The following is a 12762-nucleotide window of genomic DNA, read 5'->3' as shown; positions in this document are numbered from 1 at the left end:
GCTGTAATTGTTATATGGTTTTATGGTTCTCACCAATCCTTTGCATTGGCCTCACTGGCTTCACCAGTGTGTCCTTCAGCCAGCAGCCTGGACTGTGACAGTCTGTAGCATTCCCTTACAAACGTCTCACTGTGCTGGGAAACCAACAAGTTTTGTGCAGACCAAAGGGACTCTTTCACTGAGTTGATAACCTTAGAGTCCTAGAGTTACAGAGCACTACAACACAGAAACAGGTCCTTCACCCATCTAGTCTGTGCCAAACTGTTATTCTGCCTAGTGCTATCAACCCATAGCATAGGCCTTAATACCCCTCTCATCCAAGTTTTTGCAACTTGAAATTGAACTCACGACCAACCTTAGCAGTAATTTTTGTTTCAGAAATATGTTTATTTCAATTTTTACAATACTGCAACAAAAATTGTGATGTCTGTTGAGTTTGTGGTTCACATTTACGTAGTTGTTTTGTAAGCTTGTTTAGGCATGGGGAGATGTGGTTTAGGTACAAAGGAGATAGGAATTTAGCATCAAAGGTAAATATTGAAGAGACGCAGGCAAGAACGGCTGGTTGGAGTCCATGTCAGAGTGCTTTGTGGGCAAAGGCCAGTGATTCCTGTAGACAGAGGTCAGGTTGGCAAGTGTTGAAGATGAAGACCAGAGACCCCTGTGGTCAATGAACGAAGCCAGTGGATCCTGAGTCAGTGAGTTCTCCCACATCAGCGAGTCCCAGGGTTAGAGGTTCTTGCAAATCTGGAGTTTAAACCCAGATTTCAAAATCCTATGATCAGTGAGAACCGGATTCAAATTAGAGGTCAAAGCCTAAAGGGCAAAGATCAAAGTCAGTGACTATGGAGGTCGAGGCCCTATAAGATTTTGGTAAGATGGTGGCGCATTTAATTGCAGCAGCTTGGGGTCAACCAAAGTTGATATTGTCCTTTCTAATCGTATCTTTTTATGGTCACAAGACCCTGCTGAACATTAAGACCCTGTTGGATATTGTTAAAGTGGACTGCTACAATCTGCTTCACTGATCTATTGATGGCCAGCAGGGGCAGACAACGGGGGAGCTGCATGGCCTCGGTCAAGCTATGGTATCACGTATATACAGCCCCAGGAGGGAGGTGTCTGAGCCTTTGCACTCCACTGGAGGTGGTGTGAAGCGGTGTCCAAACTGGAGTTGGTGCTGCCCCCCAGAGTTTGCTTCTCAGAAGACAAGCTGTATTCCTGCCACTTTCATGGGACTGGGGGTCTTGGACTATATTTTTGTTGTGTGACTATTTTACTGATATCTTTCTATTTTATATGCCTTGTGCTGTTGGTACTGTGTTTTGCACCTTGACCCTGGAGTAATGCTGTTTCGTTTGGCTGTATTCATGGGTATTCAGGTATGGTTGAATGACAATTAAACTTGACCTTGAACTTGCTGGTCGAAACCCTGGATCAACATGTCCGGATCATAGGCCTGATGTCTGTGAGTCAGGACAGGGACTGGAGATTGGAGGTGTGTCTGTGTGTTTGGGTGGGTGGGTGGGTGTAAGGAAAGTGGCTTGTTTTGCTGCTGTTGTTATTGCTAATGTTTTTCTGCTGAACATGGTACGCAAACAACTTTGGTTGCCCACAACATATCCTTAGGCTGTGTTGGGTATTAACACAAATGCTGCATGTCAATATATCTTTACATGTATGTGATTATTAATTATTTAAACCAGAAAATGTTGGCTCAGTTTATGTAAGCCTCTAGTGAAAATGTGTTCACCTGTTAATGCAGTTTTTTTTAATTTTGAAAAAAGGTATGTTATGCATTTACTGCTAAGGAAATTGCTACCTTTTGATTGGAGGGTTGCTTCTACCCATCAAAACTGTATCACATGGTTACATCATGTAAAATTGCTTTTACCGTCCTTACAGTTCAATTGATGAGTGACTGGGCAAAGTGAAAGTTGTGATTTCTCAAAGCTCCAAAAAGAAGTCAATGAGTAACAGCAAAATCCAAACTCTCTAGAATATGTGACACCCCATAAAGTGGTAGGACAATCTATAAGTTTATTCAGCAGCAATATTTCTATTCAGAATCTCATCTTCTTTTTTCTGCTTGTTTCCTTTTCAATGTTGTTTCTGTCTGTACCCTCGATCTACCCTCTTTCTCTTACACTCTTTCACTTTATATTCGTTACGGTTTCTTCTAATGTTTCACTTAGTGCCTTCTTCAAAATATAGCAGTAGCAATGGCCCTTCTTCATCGACAGCAAATAGAAGCACAATTATGGTCCAATGTTATTCATATTTCTCCTTTTCATTCTCTTACTCCACCTTCATGATTCTCCTTCACTTTTTTAGGTGTGACTTTTAATAATTCTTATAAGCTATAAATAATGTTAATTATAATTTAACCAGAAAACAATTTCCAAATCTGCTTAGAGCATGATCACAATGGTCTTGTTCTGAACTTTGATAAAATATACAGCAATGGGAAGAGGAGACATAAAGCATAGGCAAACAACAAGAATGAGAGCTCAGAGCAGAGTGTCTTCCACTGGAAAATAGATTACATTCAACCGAAATAGACTACCGCAAGTAGATATAGCAATAATGCATTTTGTAGAAGGACAAGAGAGTTGAGGCAAAGTGAATTGAAACACAAAGATGAACAAAATACAGATTTTTCAAATGAAATCAAAGTGTTAACCAGGGAATATAGTCGACATCCAGTTTCAAAATTATATATTTGCAGAATTAAACTCACTGTACAGCAGCATGAGAGTTAGCAAAGAAAACTAAAGACTTGATTAAATAGAAACTTTGGATTAAGCTTTTAAAGTTTAAGCGGAAAGAAGTAAAGAACAAAAATTAAGGCTTAAGTCACAGGAGCATTTTCTATTCACGGTGTAACTGCCCTGGAGATCCCTGTCAGAGAACAAATTTTAAGATAAATGCTAGAGGACACAATTAATCAATTTGAGATGAGACGATGAAGGGATTTTGGATGAGAATATCGAATTTCATGTGCTGGACAACAAGGAATGAGGAAGTTTGGTGAAGATACAGTATGTGATTAATGAGGGAGGAACAATGCAGTAAGCAGTGTAATGGAGAGGTTACAAACAAATTGAAATATCATGTTGAAAAACAACCATCCATAATATCCTACTTCATATTAGTTGGTGTGTGAACTGAATTCCTCTGCTTTTAGCATGAATACGTTTACAAAAATAAAACTTGTATCGTATTATCACCTTCTCCTCACAGGCAGATAGGTTCGCAAAGAAAGATTACGGCACATTGGTCTTCATAAGTCAGAGTATGAAGAAAGTAAGAGTACAGGAGTTGAGATGCTATGTTGAAGTTGTATAAAATGTTGTTTAGGCTTAATTTGGAGTACTGTGTGCAGTTTTAGTCACCTCTTACAAGAAAGATATCAATAAGATTGAAAGTGTGCGGAGAAAATTTACAAGGATCTTGCCAGGACTTGAAGACCTGAGTAACAGGGAAAGGTTGAATAAGTTAGGACTTTATTTCCAAGATCGTAGGAGAATGAATGGAGATTTGATAAGAGGTATAAAAAAATTATGAGGACATAGATAGGGTAAATGCAAGCAGGCTTTTTTCCCACTGAGGTTGGGTGAGACTTGAACTAAAAGTCTTGGGTTAAAAGTGAAAGGTGAAATTTTTAAGGGGAACATGAGGGAGAACTCAGAGGGTGCTGAGAGTATGGAACAAGCTGCCATTGGAAAGGGTGGATGTGGGTTACATTTCAACATTTTAAGAAAGTTTGAATAGCCATATGGAAATGAGGGGTATGGATGCCTACAGTCCAGGTGTCATCAATGCCTACCACTAAGCTTCATAATTTCTGCCTCTCTAAATGTACTTCCATCATTGTTATTGCCCATCTGACTTGTATCTCCCACATATTGGTAGCATCCCACCTAAGTAAGGAGGTTGTGATTTCACATGGACTAGATCTCAGGCCTTAAGCTGACACTCCAGTACAAGACTAATGAAGTGCAACACCAGGGGTCAACGACCCCCTTGGTTAATGGTAAGGTTTCATTGCATAAAAAGGTTGGGAACTCTTGTGCTACACTGTAAAAGGTGCAATTAATGGAGATATTATTCTTCTAAATAATTTCACAGTGTCATTTAAATCTATTGAACTTAAAAGGGACCTCAAAACTAAAAGAACATTAAGCACCCCAAGCGGTATTGTAAAACTACTGGAAACTCTCCTTTGAGTTCAGTATTAATTGGAACCTATTTAAATAATTTCTTCTAATTACTGTACCAGTGACCTGGATTCAGTTCCCACCGCTACCTGTAAGGAGTTTGTACTTTATCCCCGTGACCACTTGGGTTTCCTCCAGGTGCTCCAGTTTCCTCCCAGTCCAAAGACGTACTGGTTAGTAGATTAATTGGTTATCATAACCTGCCCCTGGGTAGGCTTGGATTAAATCAGGGGATTGCTGGGCAGCATGGGTCGAAGGGCTGGAAGGGCCTACTCCGAACTGTAACCCAACATATTAATTAATTAATTAAACCCAAAAGTCTCTAAAATATTGTTTGTTTCCTATAGGTCCAATTGTTCTCTTTGTCATTTATATTGTCCTTTTATAAATTAGGATGGAAATTTAAATTTCCTGCTATCTAAAATAATTGGAACTTTGATTGAGTTTCCAGAAGTGTGCCATATTAAATCATTCCAAAGCTTTGTTGCATTTCAGCTGTTGGGCTGAATTTTTTTTCATTATGGTCAAGACAAAACTATTTATTCACCAAGTAAACCAGAGCAAATTCTTGAGTAAAAGAAATTACTGCCCATGATTTCATTCTCTAGCTGTTGTTTTACAATTATAATTATCAAATCAGTGAACTATTATGATCTTCCAGTTTTACTAATCATTCTCTCTGGGGGAGGGGAAGCATGAAAACATTGCAAATTATTGCACAATGTGTTTTAATAATCCATCATTACTGGTAAGCAACTATTCTGGTTTGACATGCATAGATTGACATTCCCTCATACAATTTATATTTATACAATTCAGATACTGTATTTATGCCTTTTAAATGATAAAAAAATTACTTCATAAGGAACAGTTAATTTGATTTGTTTTCATGCAAATATTCCAATATTCATGTAGTTGTTTGAAGTTGTTTGAAAAGATAGAAGTTGCATTTTTTAAAAATGCCAAGCCAGTTGTTGGAAGAATTTTCAGAATATTTGGCCATTCATCTCACTTGCCGATTTCAGTGTTGCTGGTTGCCAGAGGCCTCATTGAACTGAAACGTCAATTATCAGCATTAAGAATGATGAAATCATGACACAGAGGGTGCGAGGTCTTTGTGGGCTATTTTTCTTGAGTTCTCTGATGAGTGCTGTCACCTCAAGTAAAAGAGCCAGTATATAATCAGTAGAAGTAGCATTCAGAGTGTACTGAAAAGTAGATTTCAATGATGAACTGGTCAATGCAGAAATCTATCCTTTAAAAGCCATGCACGTTTCCCCGTTCAACTTAATCTAATAATGTGAGCTGAAAGCTTGAAATGAACCTACCTCGTCAGCCGTAGTCCTGAAATCCATGTGCTACAGCACGGAGAGTAATGCCGGCCTGTAAAATGTGAAAGATATCAGACTGATCAGTACACATTTAATTGAGCCATAACAAACAAGATGACATGCATAATTAATAAATATTGTAATTTATGTAAGTTTGTTTGCATATTTTATCCCTTGATGCATAATCCTGCTGAAAGAATAAAAAATGAATATTTTAATTAATTTCCAGTTATCAGAAAAAAAAGAGCTGAATATAAATGAGAAGTTGCTTACAGTCCTGTGCAAAAGTCTTAGGCACATATCTATAGATGAAGTGCTGAACACTTTTGCATAGTACTGTATCTACTAAATGTTTACGAATGTTAACAAAAACTTCAGACTTACAGATACTGCTATTTCAAGGACAAATAAAAAGAGACTGGAGATGGATGTCTTTTCATCACGTGCTTCAAATTCAATCAAAATTAACCTACGCAGAATATTATATAAAAACATAGCTTACAATAGTGTGCACAAGTCTTAGGCACCCTAGCTATATATATGTGCCCAAGACTTTTTAACAATACTGTACATATTGAAGATCACAGAGCAACTGTTTAAATACAAGGATTCTTCTGTTGTGACATAGCTGGTCAACACATCCAAAAATTACAATTTGCAATAAGAAATGTAAATATGGTTCAGTTCTAAAAAGCAGCATAACTAAAGTGATAGCAAATTGTATGCGAAGTAGCTAACTGTCGAAACGTGAATGGTTTTGGTAATCATTCTTTGAGAATAAGAGAACTGTTGATGGAAACTATCTCAATTTACATAGTGACTCAGAGAGACACAATATTACAAAAACACTATGAAGATAGCGTTATTATTCAGTTATTACCATTGCATATTAATTGTAATTCACAGAAGGACTTTTCCATTCATTTAACCTATTCTTCCTTCTTAACTTACAAAAAAAGCAACCAAGGATGTTCTGGGACTAGATCTGAAATGTACTATCATGATTTAATATGAGCATATTGCTGCACAACACCTGTTATAACTGCACAACACCTGTTATAACTCCAACACTGAAAGACATTATCTTCTCCAAGACCTATGTTTTGCATAAGGTAAATTGATTGTAAAGCCATTGGTTTCAGTAATAAGATTCCAAGCCACTGGCAAGGCTGAGAATCAGTCATTTGAAGTAAATAAATTTGTGTGGAGCAAATGTTTTCAATCTCATCAGTGCCTAATTATTGCAGAGATTTTTGCAACTCATCTGGCTTGCAGCTGCTTCTTGCTAATGTTTAGCTGGTTAGTAAATACCTTCTTTTGACTTTGAAACACTCAGTGTTGTGAAACACAGCAGCAATTTTATCATTAATATTTGGTTTCATCTGCTCCAAAGGGACATGTTTATAATTTGTTCTAATTGTCATAGCAAATTCTTCTAAGCAAGCCTTTCATTTTGATTTTTGGAAACTGAAGGCAATATTAACCATTCAATGAAGCACATGAGTGACATACAATCAAGCCAATAGATAAGAAGTTATTCCTGGGTAAATGAACACCTGGTAGCATATGCTAGCTGTCAATATTTCCAATTATCAACAGGTCAGTCAGGCAAAATATCCACAATATACTCTGTCAATGCATGATATCATTTATAATTGACTATCAGTATCTTGGTTACAGTTGGGAGCCTTGTGAGTTCTTCTTAATTTAATAATTGCAAGATACATAAAAAGCTTTATACTAAGGTGATTTTATAACAGCAAGAAACTGTTATACCATTGTTATCTATGTACTTGATGTGTACAGTACATATAACTTGTATACAAAGAGCTTTGACCAGCAACCAACTAGTGTTTGGGATTGATTAGCAAGACCAAATTAAAGGAAGGCGGGGGCAAGTGTGGCTGCCATTGGCACAGTGACTGCTGTCTGAGTGGATGGAGTCAGTGGTAATCTTAAGGCTTGTGCTCTGAGACCTCAACAAAGAGAGGCCTCAGTCAGAGAAAGCAAAGCAAAGAAAACTTGAAGGTTAAGGTTTTTTTTCCTTTCCCTCCTTTATATCTGCTCAGCTAGGACAACAGAGTTGCCAGGCAGGATAGAGAAATAATCCTCTTGTGGGATGTGAGAAGGCAGGAAGACCTCCAGTCTCCCTAATGACACAGGCTGGTGATAATAAGCCTGGTTCTGAGTACAGCCACTAGAAGTTCATCCAGCTGCAGCTTCTAACAATCTGCATTAAGGAGCTGGAGCTGGAACTGGATGAATTTTAGATCATCTGGGAGGCTGAAGGGGCGATAGATTGGACATATACAGCAGTAGTTACATCCAAGTGCAGGACTAAAGATAGAGTGACAGTCAGGAAGGTGAAAAGGGTTAAGGAGCTAGTGCAGAGTGCCCCTGTAAGCATCCCCCTCAGCAGCGGGTATATCACTTTGGATACTGTTGGTGGGGGGGGGGGCGTGGGTGGAGGTAGATGACCTAACAGAGGAAAGACACTGTGGTTAGGTTGGGTTTCTGGCACTGAGTCAGCCTCTATGACTCAGAAGGGAAGGATGGAGAAGATGATGCTGAGGTGACAGGGGATTCATTAGTTAGGGGAATGGACAGAAGGCTCAGCGGATAAGAATGAGATTTGCGGATGGCACATTGTCTCCTGGGTGCCAGGATCTAGGATATCTTGGAGTCCTCAGCATTTTTAAGTGGGTAGGTGAACAGCCAGAAGTCGTGGTCCATGTAGCTACCAATGACATGGGTAAGATGAGTGACAATGTTCTGCTTTGGGAGTTCAGCTTGTTAGGTGCTAAGCTAAAGGGCAGGATCTCCAGGGTTGTGATCTCAAGATTGATACCCGTTCCACGTACTAGTGAGGCCAGAAATAGGAAGATTATACAGTTTAATGTGACTAAGGAGTTATTGTAGGAGGGAGGGCATAACATTTTTGGATCAATGGGCTTTCTTCCAGGGAACGTGGGACCTGTACAGACTGGACAGTTTGCACCTGAGCTGGAGTGGGAATAATATCCTGGCAGGAAGGATTGTTAATGCTTCACAGCAGGCTTTAAGGAGTTGCAGTGGGATGAGCACTAGAGTGCCAGAACAATTAGTGGAGTGGTTTGGAGGCAGATGTTAGTAAGACCTCAGACAAAGTTAGGAATCAAAAGGTTAAGCATGGTGTGACAGGTGTCCTGAGCCGCGTATATTGCAAGGGAAAGAGCATTGTAGGAAAGGCGGATGATAATGCTGAAAATAAGGTAGCTGGTTTACAAACAGAAGCATTCTGTAGTGAGGAGAGGCTGTTGATAGGGCAAAACTGCAGTCAGCAGGGTAAGTTGGATTGTAAAGGTGGACAAAATCGAGAAGCGTGATTACAGGGCTGAAGGTGATATATTTGAAAGCAGAATAAGAAGTTGAACTTGTGACACAGTTGCAGAATGGCAGGTATGATGTAGGAGGCATCACAGAATCATGGCTGAAAGAAGAGTATGGTTAGGAGTTTAATGTCCAAAGATGCACATCGTATCAAAATGACGGGCAGGAAGGCAGAGGCGGCAGCATGGCTCTGTTGGTTAAAAAATCAGATCAAATCATTGGAAAGAGGTGCCACAGGGTGTTAAATCATTGTGGGTAGAGCTAAGGAACTGCAAGGGTAAAAAGACACTGATATGAGTTGTATCCAGACCCCCAAACATTGGTAAGGATGTGGTATACAAATTACATTGGGAGACTAAAATGCATGCCAAAAGGGCAATGTTACAATAGTCATGGCGAATTTCAGCAAGCAGGTAGATTGGGAAAATCAGGTTGGTGCTGGACTCCAGGAGGAGGAGTTTCTAGAGTGCCTATGAGATGGCTTTTTGGAGCAGCTCGTGATTGAGCCCAAGAGAGAATCAACTATTCTGGTTTGCGTGTTATGTAATAAACCAGAATAGATTAAAGAGCATAAGGTAAAAGAATTCTTTGGGGTAAGTGATCATATGATCGAATTCGTCCTGAAATTTGAGAAGGAGAAGCTAAAGTCAAACGTATCAGTATTACAGTAGGATGAAAGGAATTACAGAGGCATGAGAGAAGAGATGGTCAGAATTGATTGGAAAAGAACACTTGCAGGGATGATGGCAGAGCAGCAGTTGCTGGAATTTCAGGAAGAGATTCATAAGGCATAGGATATATACATCTGAAAGAGGAAGAAGCATTCTAAAGTCCAGATGACAAGAGAAATCAAAGCCAACATAAAAGTCGAAAAGAGAGCATATAATAGAGTAAAATTAGTGGGAAGTTAGGGGATTGGCACACTTTTAAAAACCAACAGAAAGCAACTAAAAAACACATAAAGAAGATAAAGATGAAATACAAAAGTAAGCTAGCCAGTAATATTAAAGGGAATACCAAAAGTTTCTTCAGATACATGAAGCGTAAAAGAGAGATGAGAGGATATCGGACTGCTGGAAAATGGTGCTGGAGAAGTAGAAATGGAGGTAAAGGAAATGGTGGTTAACTGAACAAGTATTTTGCATCAGTCTTCCCTATGGAAGACACTAGCAGTATGTTGGAGGTTCCATGCTGTCAGAGGTTATGAAGTGTGTGAAGTTACCATTACTAGAGAGGTGGTTCTTGGGAAACTGAAGGTCTGAAGGTAGATAACTCACCTGGACCAGATAGTTTCCTCAAGGGAAAATCTTGCCTAACATATCTGTCGGAAATATTTGAAGAAATAACAAGCACGGTGGACAAAGGAGAATCAGTTGATGTTAAATCCTTGGATTCTCAGAAGGCTTTTGACAAGGTGCCACAGATGTGGCTGCTTAACAAGCTATGAGCTCATGGTATTACAGGGAAGTTTCTAGCATAGACAAAGCAATGGCTGATTAGCAGGAGATGAAGAGTGGGAATTAAAGGGTGCCTTTTCTGATTTGCTGCCTGTGACTAGTGGAGTCTGTTAAGACTGATTTTTTTTACATTATTTTGTCAATGATTTTGATGATGGAACTGATGTTTTTGTTGCAAAGATTGCAGACGATATGAAGAAAGCTGGAGGGGCAGGTTGTTTTGAGGAAGTAGAGCGGCTACACAATGACTTAGACAGATTAGGAGAATGGGCAAAGAAATGATAGATGGAATACATTTTCAGGAAGTGTATGGTCATGCACTTTGGTAGAAGAAATGAAAGGGTTGATGATTTTCTAAATGAAGAGAAAATATAAAAAACTGAGGCACAAAGGGACTTGGGAGTCCTTGTGCAGGATTCCCTAAAGGTTAATTTGCAGGTTGATTCTGTGTAAGGAAGGCAAATGCAATGTTAGCATTCATTTCAAGAAGATTAGAATATAAAAGCAATGATGTAATGTTGAGTATTTATAAAGCACCTTTTAGGCCTGTTTTGGGCCCCTTATCTTAAAAAGGATGTGCTGAAACTGGAGAGGGTTCAAAGGAGGTTTATAAAAATGATTCCAGGATTGAATGGCTGTCATATGAAGAGCGTTTGATGGCTCTGGGTCTGTATTCACTGGAATTCAGAAGAATGATAGGTGATCTCATTGAAACCTATCGACTGGTGAAAGGCCTTGAAAGAGAGGATGTGGAGAGGATGTTTCCTATGATGGGAGCATCTAAGACCAGAGGACACACCCTCATAGTTCCCTTCAGTAATTTCCCCACTATTGATATTAGGCTGACCAGTGTGTATTTGTCCTTTCTGCCCTTAAACAACAGAATTGTATTAGTCACATTCTCTCCTTTGGAAACTTCACCAATGGTGAACGATGAAGCAAAAGTTTTCTTTAAGGCCTCCACAATTTCTTCTCTAGGCTCCCACAAAGTCAAAGAATGCACAGGGGCTTTATCCATCTTAATGCATTGAAAGTACCTCCTCCCTAGTAATATGAATGTACTCCAAAACGTTTTGCACTTGCTTCTCTTATCACTTGAGCAACCTGATTTTATCTCCCCAAACATAAAAGAGAAATATTCATTAAAAATCCCATTTGCCTCCTTGCTTGAGACATAGGCAGCCCTGCTGCTCTTTAATGCATTCAAATCTCTCCCTAGCCACACATTTACTCATAATATTTTGTATCTATAGAACCTTTTGGGGTTTTCCTTAACTTTGCCTGTCAGATCCATATATATATCTCTCTCCATATATATCCATCTCTCTCTCTCTCCCCCTCTCTATCCTCCCCCCTTCTCTTTAACGAGTAGTCTTAATAGTTTTATTGCCTTCAAGGGATTCATTTATCCATGACTTCCTAAACCCAATCTCTGCTTCCTTTTGTTATTAACCAGTGCCTCGATATCTCTCATCAGCCAGGGTTTCCTAAACTTGTCAGGTTTACTCTTCACTCCAATAGCAAATACGGCTAATTTTTGATATCACATTCCAACAAACCTCCCTACTGGCATTTGTTTATTTCTCTTCAAACAGGTTCCCTCAATGGACCTCTGCCAAATCCTGTCTAATTTTCCCCAATTTACCCCTGCTCCTGTTTAGGACTCTAACCTGTGAACTTGTCCTATTCTTTTGCATCATTAAACTAATGCATAATCCTGAACATAACTAACGCATAATGAGAGAGAGAGAGAGAGAGAGAGAGAGAGAGAGAGAAGAAATAGTGATAAACCTTCATAAAATACTGATTTGCAACAACTAAAGTATTAAATCCATATCTAACCATTGCATGGTTTTGGAGTAGATGCAGGGAAACCTCATTAAATTGGCTCCAAGCATGGGAGACTTAGATTACAAGGCAAAGTTAGAAAAGCTGACATTATTTCCCATGGATAAGTTTGAAAAATGTGAATGAGCAGATCAGGAGAAACTATTCTCATTGATTTAAGTTACAAGAACCAGAAGACACACATTTAAAATGCCAGGGAAAAGAATCAAATGCGTCATTGGAATAAATATTTATATTAATGAGCATTTAGTGACTCAAGGTCATTCATTGACCGACTGTCAAAGACACATTTATCTTCAAATGAAAACAGTATCAGTTTATAAAAGAAAGGGGCGAAAAGGTTAAACACAAGAAGTTCGGCAGATCCTGGAAATCCAGGGGAACAAACACAAGATGCTAGTGGGACTCAGTAGATTAGTCAAAATCAATGAAGAGGAATGAACAATCAACGTTACAGGTGTCAGAGAATGAAAGGATTGAATCTGTACTTAATGCAGTTTAGAAGAATGAGGATGCACAGTGCTCAATCGGGGCACT

General features: G+C 39.0%; 1 protein-coding gene across 6 annotated transcripts in view; it reads right to left on the bottom strand.

The window, feature by feature from the left end:
- Positions 1-12762, bottom strand: part of sntg1 (syntrophin, gamma 1) — a 513110-nt gene that overhangs the window by 138812 nt on the left and 361536 nt on the right. For all 6 annotated transcript variants that reach the window (XM_063063447.1, XM_063063461.1, XM_063063468.1 and 3 more), the window contains exon 2: positions 5549-5603. In XM_063063447.1, the coding sequence (XP_062919517.1) occupies positions 5549-5575 (27 nt within the window). In that variant the 5' untranslated portion in view covers positions 5576-5603. The remainder of the gene's footprint in view (positions 1-5548; positions 5604-12762) is intronic.

The sequence above is a fragment of the Mobula hypostoma genome, chromosome 1 (genome assembly GCF_963921235.1).
Source record: "Mobula hypostoma chromosome 1, sMobHyp1.1, whole genome shotgun sequence".
Lineage (NCBI taxonomy): Eukaryota > Metazoa > Chordata > Chondrichthyes > Myliobatiformes > Myliobatidae > Mobula > Mobula hypostoma.
This window is presented reverse-complemented; position numbering and strand designations above follow the sequence as displayed.